The sequence below is a fragment of the Colobus angolensis genome, unplaced genomic scaffold, assembly GCF_000951035.1.
Source record: "Colobus angolensis palliatus isolate OR3802 unplaced genomic scaffold, Cang.pa_1.0 Scaffold293, whole genome shotgun sequence".
Lineage (NCBI taxonomy): Eukaryota > Metazoa > Chordata > Mammalia > Primates > Cercopithecidae > Colobus > Colobus angolensis.
Genome location: NW_012116188.1, coordinates 1,809,836 through 1,830,006, shown reverse-complemented (window position 1 = coordinate 1,830,006; position 20,171 = coordinate 1,809,836). Strand labels below are relative to the sequence as shown.

Below are 20,171 nucleotides of genomic sequence, written 5' to 3'. Positions count from 1 at the left end.
GTATAGGCCACGGAGGGTGAGCAGAAGCAGGTTGGGGTGTCACCTCACCTGGGAAGCGCAAGGGGTCAGGGAAATCCCTCCCCTAGCCAAGGGAAGTGATGAGGGACTGTGCCATGAGGAACAGTACACTCTGGCCCAGATACTACACTTTTCCCACAGTCTTTGCAACCCACAGACCAGGAGATTTCCTCAGGTCCCCACACCACCAGGACCATGGGTTTCAAGCACAAAACTGGGCAGCCATTTGGGCAGACACTCAACTAGCTACAGGAGGGTTTTTTTCATATCCCAGTGGCACCTGGAATGCCAGGAAGACAGAACTGTTCATTCTCCTCGAAAGGAGGCTGAAGCCAGGGAGCCAAGTGGTCTAGCTCACCAGATCCCACTCCCACAGAGCCCAGCAAGCTAAGATCCACTGGCTTGAAATTCTCGCTGCGAGCATAGCAGTGTGAAGTCGACCTGGCATGCTCAAGCTTGGTGCGGGAAAGGCATCTGCCATTACTGAGGCTTGAGTAGGCGGTTTTCCCCTCACAGTGTAAACAAAGCCTTCAGGAAGTTCGAACTGAGCGGAGCCCAACGCAGCTCAGCAAAGCCACTGTAGCCAGACTGCCTTTCTAGATTCCTCCTCTCTGGGCAGGGCATCTCTGAAACAAAGGCAGCAGCTCCAGTCAGGAGCTTATACATAAAACCCCTCATCTCCCTGGGAGAGAACACCTGGGGGAAGAGGTGGCTGTGGGCACAGCTTCATCAGACTTACACATTCCTGTCTGCTGGCTCTGAAGAGAGCAGTGGATCTCTCAGCACAGCACTCAAGCTCTGCTAAGGAACAGACTGTCTCCTCAAGTGGGTCCCTGACCCCAGTGCCTCCTGAGTGGGAGACACCTTCCAGCAGGGGTTGACAGAAACCTCATATAGGATAGCTCTGGCTGGCATTTGGCAGCTGCCCCTCTGGGACAAAGCCTCCAGAGGAAGAGACAGGCAGCAATCTTTGCTGTTGTGCAGCCTCTGCTCATGATACCCAGGCAAACAGGGTCTGGAGTGGGCCTCCAGCAACCTCGAGCAGACCTACAGCAGAGGGGCCTGACTGAGAACGAAAACTAACAAACAGAAAGGAATAGCATCAACATCAACAAAAAGGACGTCCACTCAAAATCCACATCCAAAGGTCACCAACATCAAAGACCAAAGGTAGATAAATCCACAAAGATGGGGAAAAACCAGCACAAAAAGGCTGAAAATTCCAAAAACCAGAATGTCTCTTCTCCTCCAAAGGATCACAACTCCTTGCCAGCAAGGGAACAAAACTGGAAGGAGAATGAGTTTGATGAATTGACAGAAGTAGGCTTCAGAAGGTGGGTAATAACAAACTCCTCTGAGCTAAAGGAGCATGTTCTAACCCAATGCAAGGAAGCTAAGAACCTTTAAAAACAGGTTAGAGAAATTGCTAACTAGAATAATCAGTTTAGAGAAGAACCGAAATGACCTGATGGAGCTGAAAAACACAGCACAAGAACTTCGAGAAGCATACACAAGTATCAATAGCGATATCAATCAGGCGGAAGAAAGGTTATCAGATATTGAAGATCATCTTAGTGAAATAAACCATGAAGACAAGATTAGAGAAAAAAGAATGAAAAGCAACAAACAAAGCCTCCAAGAAATATGGGACTATGTGAAAAGACCAAACCTACTTTTGATTGATGTACCTGAAAGTGATGCAGAGAATGGAACCAAGTTGGAAAACACTCTTCAGGATATTATCCAGGAGAACTTCCCCAACCTAGCAAGACAGGCCAACATTCAAATTCGGGAAATACAGAGAACACCACAAAGATACTCCTTGAGAAGAGCAACCCCAAGACACATAATCATCAGATTCATCAAGGTTGAAATGAAGGAAAAAATGTTAAGGGCAGACAGACAGAAAGGTTGGGTTACCCACAAAGGGAAGTGCATCAGACTAACAGTGGATCTCTCTGCAGAAATCCTACACGCCGAAAGAGAGTGGAGGCCAATATTCAACATTCTTAAAGAAAAGAATTTTCAACCCAGAGTTTCATATCCAGCCAAACTAAGCTTCACAAGTGAAGGAGAAATAAAATCCTTTACAGACAAGCAAATGCTGAGAGATTTTGTCACCACTAGGCCTGCCTTATGAGAGCTCCTGAAGGAAGCACTAAATATAGAAAGGAAAAACCAGTACCAGCCACTGCAAAAACATATCAAATTGTAAAGACTATCAACACTATGAAGAAACCACATCAATTAATGGGCAAAATAACCAGCTAGCATCAAAATGACAGGATCAAATTCACACATAACAACATTAACCTTTATTAAATGTAAATGAGCTAAATGCCCCAATTAAAAGGCACAGATTGGCAAATTGGATAAAGATCAAGACCCATCGGTGTACTGTATTCAGAAGACCCATCTTGCGTGCACAGACAGACATAGGCTCAAAATAAAGGAATAGAGGAATGTTTACCAAGCAAATGGAAAGCAAAAAAAAAGCAGGGGTTGCAATCCTAGTCTAATAAAACAGACTTTAAACCAACAAAGATCAAAAAAGGCAAAAAAGGGCACTACATAATGGTAAAGGGATCAATGCAACAAGAAGAGTTAACTACCCTAAATATATATGCATCCAGTACAGGAGCACTCAGATTCATAAAGCAAGTTCTTGGAGACCTACAAAGAGACTTATACTCCAACACAATAATACTGGGAGACTTTAGCACCCATTGTCAGTATTAGCCAGATCAACGAGACAGAAAATTAACAAGGATATTCAGGACTTGAACTCAGTTCTGGAACAAGCGAACCTAATAGACATCTACATAACTCTCCACCCCAAATCAACAGAATATACATTCTTCTCAGCATGGCATCACACTTATGCTAAAATTGACCACAAAATTGGAAGTAAAACACTCCCCAGCAAATGCAAAAGAATGGAATTTATAACAAACAGTCTCTCAGACCACAGTGCCTTCAAATTAGAACTCAGGATTAAGAAACTTACTCAAAACCACACAACTAAATGGAAACTGAACATCCTGCTCCTGAATGATACTGTGTAAATAACAAAATTAAGGCAGAAATAAATAAGTTCTTTGAAACCAATGAGACCATGACACAACATACCAGAATCTATGGGAAACAGCTAAATAAATCCTTTTTTGTGGGTGAAAAAAAAAAATCTAGGAATACAACTTACAAGGGATGTGAAGGACCTCTTCAAGGAGAACTGCAAACCACTGCTCAAGGAAATAAGAGAGGACACAAACAAATGGAAAAACGTTCCATGCTCATGGATAGGAAGAAACAATATTGTGAAAATGGCCATACTGCCTAAAGTAACTTGTAGATTAAATGCTATCCCCATCAAGCTACCATTGGAGTTCTTCACAGAATTACAAAAGCTACTTGAAATTTCATATGTAACCAAAAAAGAGCCTATATATCCAAGACAATATTAAGCAAAAAGAACAAGGCTGGAGGCATCACACTTCCTGGCTTCAAACTATATTACAAGGCTACAGTAACTAAAACAGCATGGTACTGGTACCAAAACAGAGATATAGACCAATGGAACAGAGGTCTCAGAAATAATGCCACACAACCATCTAATCTTTGATAAACCTGCAAAAAACAAGAAATGGGGAAAGGATTCCGTATTTAATAAAAGGTGTTGGGAAAACTTGCTAGCCATATGCAGAAAACTGAAACTGGACCTCTTCCTTACACCTTATACAAAAATTAACTCAAGATGGATTAAAGACTTACATGTAAGACCTAAAACCATAAAAACCCTAGAAGAAAACCTAGGCAATACCATTCATAGGACATAGGCATGGGCAAAGCTTTCATGACTAAAACACCAAAAGCAATGGCAACAAAAGCCAAAATTGACAAATGGGATAGAATTAAACTAAAAAGTTCTGCACAGCAAAAGAAACTGTCATCACAGTGAGCAGGCAACCTACAAAATGGGAAAAAATTTTTGCAATCTATCTGACAAAGGGCTAATATCCAGAATCTACAAGGGACTTAAACATTTACAAGAGAAAACAAACAACTCCATCAAAAAGTGGGGAAAAGATATGAAAAGACACTTCTTAAAAAAAGACATTTATGTGACCAACAAACATATGAAAAAAAGTTCATCATCACTGGTCATTAGAGAAATGCAAATCAAAACCACAATGGGATACCATCTCACACCAGTTAGAATGGCGATCACTAAAAAGTCAGGAAACAACAGATGCTGGAGAGGATGTGAAGAAATAGAAATGCTTTTACACTGTTGGTGGGGGTGTAAATTAGTTCAACCATTGTGGAGACAGTGTTGCAATTCCTCAAGGATCTAGAACCATGAATACCATTTTACCCAGCAATCCCATTACTGGGTATATACCTAAAGGATTATAAATCAGTCTACTATAAAGACACATGCACATTTATATGTTTATTGCAGCACTACTTGCAATAGCAAAGACTTGAAACCAACCCAAATGCCCATCAATGATAGACTGGATAAAGAAAAGGTGGCATAAAAAAAAAAAAAAGAAAAAAAAGAAAAGGTGGCATATATACACTATGTAATACTATGCAGCCATAAAAAAGGATGAGTTCATGTCCTTTGCAGGGACATGAATGAAGCTGGAAACCATCATTCTCAGCAAACTAACACAGGAACAGAAAACCAAACGCTGTATGTTCTCACTCATAAGTGGCAGCTGAACAATGAGAATGCATGGACACAGGGAAAGAAACATCACACACCGGGGCCTGTCAGATGGTGGGGGACTAGGGGAGGAATAGCATTAGGAGAAATACCTAATGTAGATGATGGGTTGATGGGTGGAGCAAACCACCATGGCATGTGTATAGCTATGTAACAAACCTGCACGTTCTACACATGTATCCCAGAACTTAAAGTATAACTTAAAAAAATACTCAACAGGCAGAAATAACTTCAGCAACAAGGATCTTAAAGGGCAATCTCTAAACCTATAGAAAAAAATGTTAAGGGAAATAAGCTGAAAAGTGATCTTCAAAGAAAATAATAAAATTTACAAATCAAGGGCTAAAATCGATTTCAGAAACTTCTGGTCTCCTCTTTTTAGTGACAGATAAGAAAAGTAAGTCATTGAAATCATGTGACCTTTTCAAAGCAACACAGAACATAGTGCTCTCTCACCGCAGGCTGTAACAAGAGAAGCAGTCATGTCTCCCCAGAGGCTGCACTCTCTCTACATAGCAGGTAAATGCAGACAATTTCCTTATCCCTCAAGAGACAAGAACAGTCAACCTGTCCTCACTCTGATTTACCTGAGATGCTTGCTTCCATTGCACCAATCAGCTAGAACTTGGCAAGCACTGCCATCTTTGGCTAGTTTTGCTTTGCGTTTTAAAACTGAGCAGAAAAAAGGCAATGCTCCAAAATTATTTTGGCATAAACATTGTTCAACACTCTCTCCTACCAGATAAATCTGACTTATAATAAGTAAAAAGCAATTAGTAACCTGTGGTAGCATTTTTCAGTATAGTATTAGAGATTCTAGAAAAGCCTGACTTGCAGTCCATTCTTACCTTTGCATTTTCGATGCATGGACAGAGTGCCCACGCTGCGCTGGCCTTCACGTCTGGGTGAGGATTTTTCAGCAGGGACCACAACAAACGAACTCCATCTAAGCGATCAATTATGCTATCATGGAACCCAAAATCATGATATAAACTGTCATTAATATGTGAAGACAAACCATTTTAATGACCCACTTATTTACACAATTTTAATTATTTTTTTCAACTTTTGATATTTTGCTTAGTTTTTGTTTTTTTTTTGCAAAACTTCATCAACAGCAGGGAGGTAGCATGCTGTTGAATTGTCAGCCCTCTGATTTCAGTTTTAAATCCACGACACAGAAAACAAGCTGCATGATGATTCACATAAACTGAAAATCAAGCCATGTAATTTTTTAATTAGCTGTACACAGACTGTTACCTAAATGTAAAAATACTAGTTTCTTTCATATAGTAACATCTAAATACTTTCCAAAACAAATATTTATGCCTCAAAACTGTGCAGTTACCTTTTTTATTTGGTCCATGTTTAATTGACTTACCTTACTGTATGACATATTTTAAACGCTTTCAGTCCTAATCTAGCATTAGGAATTAAAATCATTACACCACAGTGCATCCTTTGTTGGGCATGAATAACACGTAACTTGTTTTCCATGTGCACCCTTCCCAGCAAGACTAACATTGCAGACTGTGTTATAATTACTTAAACACACTGTAATCAAAATAGCTTCATGACTAGCTGAAAAATGAATTATCATCAGAGCCATCTCTACACCATCTGTCTTCTGTTTATATATCAATCAGTCCAGGAGCATAACCTCGCAGTAAGGTCCACTGGGTACTCACAGCGGAGAAGAAGGCCAAACAAAACTTAATAACCTTCACAAACATGGCTTTGTTCAGAAAGGTATATTAAACTCAAAGCAGATGAAAAAAGATAAAGGACATCGAAATTCCTTTGATTTTTAATCTCAAGTTGAATTAAACACATGTAGTATTGAGCCACAGATAGAATAAATACTAGCTTAAAATGCCATTCAAATTCTTCCTTGAAAATTGACATAAAAACATCTAGATGTCTTGATTATCTTAGATGAGTTTACCAGGGGGGAAAAAAACGTATTATTCCAAAGTTTTCAAGTAGGAGATCAGTTTTGCATAACCTTATAAAATTGGCGATGCTGAAAAAGAGCATTGAAAAACCCTGGTGATGCAAATAGCCTATATCAGGATAAAAACAGTCTTAAAAAAGGACTTCTAATAAGAAAAAATACACTGAAAAATTATTTTAAAGTAAAGCTTAAGTAAATAGGTTTTCAAATCTGAAACTTTCATACCATGCTGAGAAAAAACAAAGTTTTATTTCTCAATTAATGGAAACTCTAAAGAAACATACTGGCACTTCACAATGAAGAATTTGCTTTTCAAATTTAAACTGAAAAGTCATATTGCCTTCCATATGCTACTTAAAATATAACTAATGCTGATCTCTGAGCCTCTATTTTTTTCATATAAAATGTCATAATGAACAACAGTGAATAATGGTCTGCCCTATCTTCTCGTAAATTTCACAGCAAACTTGGCATTAGTGATATGTAACTGTATACTGCTGGCCAGAAATAACTTGTCATTACAGTGGAAGTCATTTGGATGGCACAAATTTGCAATTAAAAAAAAAAGGATCGTTCAATACTGGACATAATTTCACAATTAACTTTAAACAAATTATAGACAAAATTTCACAACTACAAAAATTCACTATAATTGTAAAATTAGATCTATAATTTACCATTTTCAACCCAAACCCTACTTAGTTCATCAGCTACTTAGTTATAATGAGTGAGGATTTTGGTCCCATTACTGGTATCTTAAAAGAAGACTCAGGGGCGGGGCCCAGTGACTCACACCTGTAATCCCAACAGTTTGGGAGGTGAGGGCAGACAGATCACTTGAGGTCAGGAGTTCAAGACCAGCCTGCCCAACATGGCTAAATCTTGTCTCTACTAAAAATACAAAAATAAATCAGGCATGGTGGCACGCACCTGTAGTCCCAGCTACTCAGGAGGCTGAGGCAGGACAATCGCTTTAACCCGGGAGGCGGAGGTTGCAGTGAGCCGAGATTGCACCACTGCACTCCAGCCTGGGTGACAGAGTGAGTCTTCATTTGAGAAAAAAAAAAAAAAAAGACTCAAAAAAGTACAGAATTACTTCCTATGACAAGAACATGATTGAAAAACATTTGCCACCACAGGAACTAACAAAGTCAGGAGTAGTAAACTTCAGAGTTTAACTTTATCCCTTCCATCTCCCTCATCCTCTGCATGAACTCATTTATTGCTAAATTTTACTTCATAATAACTTAAGTATCTGTCCATTTCCCTGTTTTCTATTTGAGCACCCAAATCCCAGTCTTTACCATTTCATCTCAGGATCGTTGTGTGAAAGAATAACTTGGTTTTGTGCTTCAATTTTTCTCAATTTCAATCCATCTTACAAATCCCTGCAAATTAATCTTCCTAAAGACACTTTTAGGGTTTCTGCAATAGCTCCTTGAGAGCAGGGTGCCAGGGATATTCATTCTGTTCATGACACTAGCTAGCACATTTAATCAGCGCTTGTTAAACAATTCACAACCCAAAGATCACTCCTGGGGAAAAAAGTCTCCAATGGCCTCCTGTTGCCTTCATGGTATTAAGCTGCAATTCCAAAGTTTGGTATTTAAATTTTTTAGGGAGCTGGAATTTCTCATAAGACTCCTTGACTATCTACTAAACACTAAGTACTAGGCATACAGAAATAACCGATACACTTGGGTCAGAAACGGTGGCTCACGCCTGTAATCCTAACACTTTGGGAGGCCAAGGTGGGTGGATCGCATGAGCTCAGGAGTTCAAGACTAGCCCAGGCAACAAAGGACCCTGTCTCTACAAAAAATACAAAAAATATATATATATATTAGCCAGGCATGGTGACGCATGACTCTAATCTCAGCTACTTGGAAGGCTGAGGTAGGAGGATGACTTGAGCCCAGGAAGCGGAGGTTGCAGTGAACCCAGATTGCACCACTGCACTCTAACCTGGATGACAGAGCCAGACCCTGTCTCAAAAACAAACAAACAAACAAACAAACAAAATGGATACAGTCAATTCTCATCAGGGGAAGTTATGTTCTATCAAGTCACTGCAAACCTTAGATGAACAAATACTGAACTACTGCTCCTAGGGTATATATAAAGTGGGTTCCCATGAGCCACTGGTCAGAACATTTTCATCAACCAATCAATGTATAACATTGTTTCACGTGTATTTCCCTTTAAAGACACCTTATTTGGTACAGATTGTTGAATCATGAATATGGGACTTATGGCCAACAGCTCTATAACTTGTGCCTGAACGGCATTTAGGGAACACACGGATTTTTTCCAAAAGGAACATTGCAACCTTTCTGCACTTAGGAACACTGGGCAGCACTTCAGCACTATGCTTAGGGACCATATTAAAACAGCAAAATCACCATCTGAGAGCACAGACTGTGAAAAACGTGGCACTAAACAGACTGCCAAATGGACGAGCTATCCACAGTGTGAGAGCTGGAACGAAAAGTCAAAATGTTACCTTTTTGGACCTCAGCAGAGAACATGTGCACCAGGTGACTCAAAATGTGTCCCTGAATTTTGTCAAAAGCCTTTTCTGCATCTATTGAGATAATCATGTGGTTCTTGTCTTTGGTTCTGTTTATATGTTGGATTACGTTTATTGATTTGCGAATGTTGAATCAGCCTTGCATCCCAGGGATGAAGCCCACTTGATCGTGGTGGATAAGCTTTTTGATGTGCTGCTGAATCCGGTTTGCCAGTATTTTATTGAGGATTTTTGCATCGATGTTCATCAGGGATATTGGTCTAAAATTTTCTTTTTTTGTTGTGTCTCTGCCAGGCTTTGGTATCAGGATGATGTTGGCCTCAAAGGATTATAAATCATGCTGCTATAAAGACACATGCACACGTATGTTTATTGCGGCACTATTCACAATAGCAAAGACTTGGAATCAACCCAAATGTCCATCTGTGACAGACTGGATTAAGAAAATGTGGCACATATACACCATGGAATATTATGCAGCCGTAAAAAAGGATGAGTTTGCGTCCTTTGTAGGGACATGGATGCAGCTGGAAACCATCATTCTTAGCAAACTATCACAAGAACAGAAAACCAAACACCGCATGTTCTCACTCATAGGTGGGAACTGAACAATGAGATCACTTGGACTCGGGAAGGGGAACATCACACATCGGGGCCTATCATGGACAGGGGGGAGGGATTGCATTGGGAGTTATACCTGATATAAATGACGAATTGATGGGTGCTGACGAGTTGATGGGTGCAGCACACCAACATGGCACAAGTATACATATGTAACAAACCTGCACATTATGCACATGTACCCTAGAACTTAAAGTATTAAAAAAAAAAAAAGTGTCCCTGCTTTGCACGTGTCCAGGAATGACAGCGCAAGTGATGTGACTACTGATTTAGGGGTTATAAATAAAGTTTAGAGAGTATATGAATTCATCAACTCAGAATCTGCAAATAATGTGGACTGACTGTGTTTTAATTGACCATTGGGAAACTACAGTCTCGTGAGGGTGATAAACAGACCATTATAATCTGTAATAAATGCTGCAATAAATGGAGCACGGAGTTTCACATGACCACAGACAGAAGACACCAGTTTACTCACAGACCACAGAGATTCTCCCCGTTATACTTTTCAACTATAGTTGTTTCCCAGTCATCTCCATATTTTACTTAATAATCCATCACTTAAGGTCTACAACAAAACCTCTTTCACAAATCCTTTGGCATCTTCCTCCTTTAAGTTTCTTTTTAATTTTGCTCTCCCTTTACCTGCACCTCATACCACATTACTTTGCTTTGTAGTCATGTGTTGTGTGCTTCTTATCTCCCAAATTACCATGTAATCTCCATGATAGCAGGAATTCTGTGTTTCCCACCACACTCCCAGCAGGCTACCACACCAGTGAATATTGGTGAAATGGATCTGAAATTTGCTTACTCTTCTTCAATGAATCAAAAATCTCTCCCAACACAAGTACATTCCTCCTTAAACCTCATACTTGCAAAATACATCTTCAAATTCTAAATGTAAGCAGTAAAGTTTTCATTTGAAGTTGTCTCTAAGTGGAAAGTGTATTTTGTCAGAATTTCTTGACAACTTCATTGCTTTCTGCATATACAGTGATGGGCTTATAGGTGGTGTTAATTTATACCACTATCCATTTTCAACAGGTCTACCCCTTACATAGTTCTCTTACTTGATTAGCATCTTGCTCTGAATTCATTTCCAGCAGTATGGTAGCTCTTCTCATTTTGTATAACAATAGAATCCTACATTAATTTCTTGACATTATAAAAACAAAACTGAATTACATGCTTTCAAGATCTTCAGCTATATCCCAGAAATCAAACTGCCTGGCTGGCAAAATAACAGCTCTAGAAAGATGAATCCATGTACGTATTTTTGGTTATTTAAAAAAAAATAAACAAACCAAAAAGATGCAGCTGCTTGCTCTGTTTCTCAGGCTCTTGTTATATTAACATTTTCCAGGACTGCTATGAAGTTTGGCTGGCTTGCCTGCCCATTGAGGCCACATATATGAACAAATGTGAACAGTTTGTGCCCATACTGTGGGCACAGGCAAGATTGCAAGGTTTCTTTCTGGCAATATCAACATATCTATTTTGAAACCATAATTTTTCATGTTTTCTAAAAACTTCACAGTATTTGCTGAAAATTACACTGATAAATATTGTTGAATGACAGTGGCTCAAACTAAGTGTGGTTTGCTTAAAAGAACATGACGTTCTTAAACCACAACATTAAAAGATGCGACTGTCATCTACAAGTTTTGAAACCAAGTTGGCAATTCAATAAAATGGGAAACATAAATGTATGTCAGAATTAAAATGATCATCCCTGGGAAAAACAGAGTAGAAGAGAATTTTACCTTTAAAAAAATCCTTAAGGTTTTTTACATTTCTACCTCTATGTGTTATTCCAAAGAGGCTATGGGATAACAAATTTGGAGAAAAGATGTGAATGTGGCAGTCTTGGGAAAAGTATGTCAGAAATTCTTTGGCCTTTGGAAAGCAGGAAGATAGTCTATGCTTTTATACTTGGTATAAGCAATATGATTAGAAAGACTCTAGAAACCTTTCTTGTCAGAAAAATTATTCATCATATAGTAAATATGTTTTTCCTTCTTTTTCTAAACTTTTATTTTAGTTTCGGGGCTACATGTGCAGGTTTGTTACACAGGTAAATTCCATGTCACAGGGTTTGGTGTACAGATTATTTTGTTACCCAGATAATAAGCATGTACCTGATAGGTAGTTTTTCGATCCTCACCCTCCACCCACCCTCCACCTTCAAGTAGGCCCTGGAGTGTGTTGTTTCCTTCTTTGTGTCCATGTGTACTCAGTGTCTGCCTCCCACTGACAAGTGAGAACATGTGGTATTTGGTTTTCTATCCCTGCATTAATTTGCTTACGATAATGGTCTCCAGCTCTATGCATGTTGTTGCAAAAACAATTACAACAAAATAAAAATGAACAAATGAAACCTAATTAAACTAAAGAGAGCTTCTGCACAGCAAAAGAAGCTATCCACAGAGTAAACAGATAAATCCACAGAATGGGAGAAAATATATGCAAACTATACATCTGACAAAAATCTAATATCCACAATCTATAAGGAACTTAAATTAACAAGCAAAAACTGAATTACCCCATTGAAAAGTGGTCAAAGCACATGAACAGACCCGTCTCAAAAGAAGACATACACGCGGCCAGCAAGCACATTGAAAAATGTTCAACATCACTGATCATCAGAGAACTGCAAATGAAAACCACAAGGGGATACCATCTCACATCAGTCAGAATGGCTATCATGAAAAAGTCGAAAAATAACAGATGCTGTACAAGGTTGTGGAGAAAAGGGAAAATAATTCAAAACCTGAATTATTTTTCCTATAATTTGCATTGTAGGAATGCAAATTAGTTCAGGCACTGTGGAAAGCAGTTGGGAGATTTCTCAAAGAACTTAAAACAATGAACATTCAACCCAGCAATCCCATTATTAGGTATAAACCCAAAGGAATATAAATCACTCTACCATAAAGATACATGCATGTCTTTGTTTACTGCAGCAAAATTCACAGTAGCAAAGACATAGAATCAATCTAAATGCCCATCAATGGTAGACTGGATAAAGAAAATGTACATATACACCATGGAGTACTATGCAGCCATATAAAAGAATGAGATCAAACAATAAATACTAAGTGAGAGCCAATTATATCCCATGCATTGCAACACATCAAGAGGACAAAACATCTAGTTGTCCAACTTTTAAGCAGTGCTAAAAGTTGTCCAACTTTTAGCAATGCTGAGTTAGCAATGCTGAATTTAATTATGCTGGTGACCACCAGACCTTTCCATTGTAAAGATGCCATTTTTTCTTTTCATTGTATAACAATCTGTGGGGTCATATTGTGTCACCCTGAGAAAGTCCTATTCCAACAATCATTCCCTATTTTAAGTTTTAGCATCCATTCATTATCCTTGCCTAAAATAATTATTTTATTGGGAGTTGTAAAATAGTGATTTTTCTAATTCTGTTCATTTTCTCAATTTCTTACTTGGCATTATTCTATGAAAAAGAGCTTTTGTTTCATTAACTACAGCTCAGTTACAGTTCCTCCATACAGGCAGAATAAATGTTTAATCTGTTCCCTTTAATGACCAATTTGTGGTTATCTCCTCTGTAGGCAAAGGAGAAATATAGCATTTCCATTATTTATAAACATGGATGTATATGTGTATATATATATATGTGTGTGTGTATAAATATGCATGTATACACATACTTTATATATGTATACAAAATAGAAATGGTATATTTGAAAACTACAGTATTAGAAATGAAGAATTCATTAGATGGGCTTAACAGCAAACTAGACATAGAAGAGAAAGGGATCTGTGAATTCAAGGCAATAAAATATATCCAAACAGAAAAACAGAGAAAAGCCTGACCTTTCCTCCTTTGAAAAAGAAGTAACAGAGTTCAATCTCTGTGAAATATTATTAAATGAAACAACATATGTGTGATTGGAATACCAAGAAGAGGACAGAGAGAGAAAAGGACCCAAGAACATATGTGAAGGCAATAATCACAATCTTCTCCAAAACTGATGGCAGACATTAATCCATAGGTCCAAGAAGCTCAGTAAACCCTAAACGAAAGTAAAAACCACAATATAAATGAAAGTAAAACCACATCTACACACATCATAATCAAATGGCTAAAACCAAAAGGTAAAAAGCCAATATTAAAAGCAACCAAAGAAAAAAAATACATGTGGCTTAGTCCCTTCAGGCTACAATAACAGAATGCCATAGGCTGGGTGGCTTGTAAACAACACATATTTATTTCTCACAGTTCTGGAGACTGGGAGGTCAAAGATAAAGGTAGGCAGATTCAGTGTCTAGTGAGGGCCTGCTTACTGGTTCATAGACAACCATATTTTCACCTTAACTTCACATGGTAGAAGGGGCAAAGGAGCTCTCTGGGGACTCTTTTAAAAGGGCATTAATTTCATTCATGAGGCCTCTACCCTCATGTCCTAATCACTTCCCAAAAGTCTCAGCTCTAAATTTTCTCACAATGGGGATTAAGTTTCAACATGTAAATGTGAGGGAACAGTACACATAGCACAGTAGTTATAGGAATTATGATATGATTGAATTCAGACTTCTCGTAAGAAACAGTGAGGGCAAGAAGACAATAGAATGGCATTTATAAAATGCTGGAAGAAAAAGAACTGTCAACCTAGACTTCTGTGTTCAGTGAAAACATCCTTCAAAAGGGATAGTAAATCCCCTTGCCTTAGCCCTAAAGTCAGTAAGCAGAGCATAGCAAAGCCATTGTGTGGGGCAGAACAAAGTAGTCATCCATGATATTGCCAGAAAGAAACTCTATGACCTTAACCATGCCTACAATATGGCATAAACTGTTCACATTTGTTCATATATATGGACTCAATTGGCAGGTGAGCCAACAAGGTTGCTTTAATGGTCCAGCATGGAGTGTTAGAGCACAAGAAGGATGAGGAGAGAATCTTTCTAAGTGTAGGGGGAAACAGTCACAAGATATTAGAACCTAAATAGAGTGACTGAAGCAATCTTTAGTGGTGCAACCCAATGCGGGAAGCAGAACCCTGGCAGAATAAGGTGAATATCCTCATTGAGAATCAGCCGGTATGTGGGGACAGAGATTGAAAAGTGTGAAAGAAAGTGCCAATATAGTGGAGCAGCGTGGCACAAGAGGTCAAAAGCTGAGCAGGGTGAGGAGGGCAGACATACTAGGGAAAGGTGGCCTAACATGGTGAACTAGAGCCTGAATGGGGTGAAGAGAACATTTTGGTAGCTGGGTAATCCAGTATGGTAAATCAGAACCAGCACAGGGTGAGGAGAGCATCTACAAAGGGGAGGAGATGGGGATGCTTGGTGAATGAAAGCTTGGTTACATACAGGGAAATTGATCAAATAAGTAAGGACAGTAAGAACAGAAGTCAGTTTCTCACTGTCAATGAAGAGAATTATACAGTTGACCCTTGAATAACATGGATTTGAGCTCTGTGGGACCACTTACATGTGAATTTCCTTCACCTCTGCCACCCCTGAGACAGCAAGGCCAACACCTCTTCTTCCTCCTCCTCCTCAGCCTGATCAACATGAAGACAACCAAGATGAAGACCTTTATGATGATTCACTTCCACTTAATGAATAGTAATTATATTTTCTCTTCCTTAGAATTTTCTTTATAATATTTTCTTTTCTCTAGCTTACATTATTGTAAGAAATCAGTATATAACATACAAAATATATGCTAATTGTTTATGTTATTGGTAAGGCTTCTGGTCAACAGTAGGCTATTAGTAGCTAAGTTTTGGGGAAGCCAAAATTATACACAGATTTTTGACTGCATGGAGGGTTAGCGTCTCTAACCCCTGTGTTGTTCAAAGGACAACTCTAGGGAGAGAAAACTAGAAATAAACAAATCTACAGTCATGACTGAAAATTTTCACACCCCTTTCTGAGGAATTGATAAAATAAAATTTAAAAAATGGTAAAGATAGAAAAGACTGAAAAACACACTTAACCAATTTAACTTAATCAACGTTTAAAAACATTGCAGACAACTACTGCAGAATACACAGTTTTCTCTCAGTGCAAATGGAATATTGACAAATGCAGACCAGATGGCTGAGTCGTAAAGCCAAATATGAAAGAACTGAAATCACATATAATATCACCCCTGACCTTGTGGTTTTAAACTAGAAATCAATAACAACATGGGATCTGGAAAATAACCAGTTTTAGAAATTAAGCAGCACTTGCAAATAATCCCTGGGTCCAAGGTAAATCACACAAAAAATAGAAACTATTTTGAATTAAATAAAAATGAAATCACAACTTACGTTTGTGGGATTGAGGCTAACACTGTGCTTAAAGAAAAATATTACTATTTTTATTATGTACGAAATACATACGAAACATGTATGGACGAAAGAGTGAAACTCTGCCTCAAAAAAAAAAAAGAAAAAGAAAAAAAGAAAAGTAAACAACAACAAATAAAAGAACTTTATATCTAGCATATATATATATAATATATATGAAAAGAAAACAACAATAAAAGAACTTTATATCTAAAATAAATAAAATAAAATGAGCATATTTCTTGAGAAACACAAATTACCAAAACTGACCCAAGAAGGAATTGAAAACCACATAGTGCCATATCTTTAAGTAAATTGAATTTGTAATTTCAAAAACTAATTAAAAAGGAATGTTTTTCACAAAGAAAACTCCAACTTAGATAATTTTGCTAAGTGAATTATGTCAATATTCAAGAAAAAATAATCCTACACAAAATCTATCAGAAAATAAAGAGAAAAAATAATTTCTCAACTTGCCCTATAAGGCCTACATAACCTTGATACTAACAGTGATAAAGATATTGCAAGGAAAGAAAACTATACACCGACATATCTCATGAACATAAACACAAAATATAAAATATCAGCAACTTGAACACAAGAATGCATGAAAAAGGTAATGCAACATGATCAGAGTGATTTTATCCAAGGAATGGAAGGTTGGCTCATCCTTCCAAAACAAATCAAGTTAAGTCACTTTATTAATAGAACAAAAGAAAAATCATCCGATCATCTCAATAGATATAGAAGAGCATCATATAAAATTCAAAAATCCATTTTTATTAAAATGTAAGTCTCACAGCAAACTAGGAATAGAAAGAAACTTTTGCAATCTGATAAAACATCTACAAAAACCTACCGCTAACATCACACTTAAAAACGGAATGCTTTCTCCCAGATTAGGTACAGAACATATAGGTTTGCACTCACTTGATTGTAACAGAGGTCTTAGCCTGCTTAATAAAGCACACACAAAAAAGAAATAACAGGCATAAGGAAGTGAACTGTCATTATTTGCAGATTATGGATTTCTACATGTAGAAAACCCTATGGTATCTACAAAAAAAATTAGAAAAAATAAAGTTAGCAAGTTTGTCAGCATACATAAAGGTATATTTGAATATACAAAGGTATATTCAAAATTTAATTACATACCCATTACTTGTAACAAACAAGTGGCAAAATATTAAAAATGATTATCAATCACAAAACCACAAGTAAGTAGATAACTAGAAAAAGTATAAAGCAAAATGTGCAATACTCTACATTGCAACTACAAGGTATTGCTGACAGAAATGGAAGACCCAAATAAATGGCAATATATACCTTATTAATGGATTGACATTCTCAATATCATTAAGATTTCCATTTTCCTTAAATTAGTTCAGAAATAGACCCATTCATTTACAGTCAATTGAATTTCAACTGAGATACCAAGATAATCAAATGAAAAATTGTGTTTTCAATAAACAGTACTGGGACAAATGGATACTGTATGAAACAATTAATTTTGACTCCCTTTCAAGCCATACTTAAAAACTAGTTTGATCACAGACAGGACAGAATCCCACGAACCTTAAAGGACAATTGAAAACCATATTAAAGGTTTCTGCTCAAAAGGAAATCTTAATGCTTATTGGGGAAAAATTACTCCACAGTACATATATCTAATAATGCAAACGTATTCAGAATATGTAATGGACTGCAACAAAAGAGAAGCAATCCAATTAAAAATGGGCAAAAGACTTTAACAGGCCACGAAACAATATATACAAGTTGGTAATAAAGATATGGAAAGTTACTCAATATCATTAGTTATCAGAAAAATGAAAATGAAATCTACAATGACATACCATTTCATCCTATTGGAATGACTAAATTTTTTTAAAAAAGACTGACAGCACTAAGTATTGGCACTGGTAGGAGTGTAAAATCGTATAATCACTTTTGTGTACTATTTGGAAGTTGTTAGTAAAGTGAAACACGTACTCTGTGATGACTCAGAAGTTCCAACGCAAGAATATGCAATTCTAACCTATAGTGATGGAAATAAAAACGTGGTTGCTTAGAGTGGGCATGAAAATTGATTGAAATATAACATGAGAAAACTTTCCTGGATGAAGGACATGTTTTATAATTACTTTTGCCTGCTGGTTATATGGCTGTATACAATTATGAAAACTCACTAAACTAAACAATTAAGTGTAAAAATAACCCATAATTTAGAACAAAATGTCAGACAAAACACTTTATGCTTTCATTCAAATACACTCCAAATAGAAACAAAACTAAGCTGCAGTTTATAGAGATGCATTCTCAAGTATAAAATTATGAAAAAGTAGCAAGATCCTAATTACGATAAAGGCAAAAAAAGGAGCCATCCCCAGAGTAAAGAGAGGTGGCATTGCGTGGGCTGTGAGGACAGGCAGTCAGGGGGTTTATAATAATGACAATATTCTATTTCTTGACTTGGATGGCAGTTACATAAGTGTTTCCCTTCCAATAATTTACTAATGTTTTAATTTTCATTATGCACTTTCCTTTATGTATATTTTACAAATTAAAAAAATTTTAAAGGCTTTTTATTTTATTGTGAACACACAGATACACATATGTGCTCCCTCAGTAAATAGTACTTAGAAGAAGCCCATTCTTTCAGCTATTAATATGAGTGCATATCATAACTGGTTGGATGAGATACAGAATGTGGAAAAATAAAAACCACATAATCCTCAAATTTAAAAATCCCTAGAGCCTGTTTTAAAATGAGAAAACCAAGATTTGGAAGATTAAATGATTCAGGTAATTACTCTCCATTTGACACTTTTGTATCTCAGTTAAATCTACATGCTTTTAAAAGTATGCAGATGAAAAACAAAAATGAAAATGTGAAAGAAAAATGTTCTTGTTGATACAAACATGTAAAACATATATTCTATTTTATGTTTTGCATAAACCCTGAAAGGTCACAAAGACTGGTTCTGTGGCAAAAGAAATATCTGGGCAGCCACAAAGAGATTAAATCTCTTCTGTATACAAACAAGCATAGCTTTACTTTTTCCCCTTTTTACAAAGAACAAATAAACCCAATGTAAAAACTGAAAGAAAAAAAAAAACTATGTAAATGCAACATAATTATGTTTCAACCACAGAAGAGAGGAAATTTAGAGTTACAGATTCCATGGTAAGTTTTAATTCTATCCTTGTGTATATGAAAGAGTCTTTCATTACACGATCACATAACACTGGGCCATGTAACAATCAGTCCAACAAACGTTTACTTTACAACGTGTGGAAGGAAAATATTTTGTAAGAGAAATTGTAGGAAATTAGTATATTATTTATGTAAATTGTTAGGTAACCTTTCTTAGAATCCTGGGCACTTACAAAATATTAATAGAAATACCTGTTCCTTAATTTCCTTGATCTAAAGAACATGAAATTTGAAGGACTGCTTGAGCCCAGGAGTTCAAAGCTGCAGTGACCCCTCATTATGCCACTGCACTTTAGGCTGGGTGACAGAGTGAGACCCCACCTCCAATGAAGAAAAGAAAAAAACATGAAATTTAACTCTTTTATAGGCAGGCACTTACTTATGTTGAAAGCTAACCTTTAAATTTTAAGGATATTTTGAAGTAATGGAAAATTTAGAGCATGAGACTTTTAGTATGTTTTGAATCATGTATGCCAGGTAGTTTGTACTAAAGAAGAGTAGAGACTTAGTAACTCATGAAGATTCATGAATTCAAATAATTTTTAAAAAGGGGCTGGGTGCAATGGCTCATGCCTGTAATCCCGGCACTTTGGGAGGTCAAGGCGGGTGGATCATGAGGTCAGGAGATCAAGACCATCCTGGCAAACATGGTGAAACCCCATCTCTACTAAAAATACAAAAAATTAGCCAGGCGTGGTGGCGGGCGCCTGTAGTCCCAGCTACTCAGGAGTCTGAGGCAGGAGAATGGTGTGAACCCAGGAGGCGGGGCTTGCAGTGAGTCAAGA

The 20,171-nt window shown here is 37.2% G+C and overlaps 1 protein-coding gene across 2 annotated transcripts in view; it reads right to left on the bottom strand.

The window, feature by feature from the left end:
• The window catches only part of ARMC4 (armadillo repeat containing 4), a 197,761-nt gene that overhangs the window by 93,471 nt on the left and 84,119 nt on the right, over positions 1 to 20,171 (bottom strand). For both annotated transcript variants that reach the window (XM_011949218.1, XM_011949217.1), the window contains exon 17: positions 5,599 to 5,713. In XM_011949218.1, the coding sequence (XP_011804608.1) occupies positions 5,599 to 5,713 (115 nt within the window). The remainder of the gene's footprint in view (positions 1 to 5,598; positions 5,714 to 20,171) is intronic.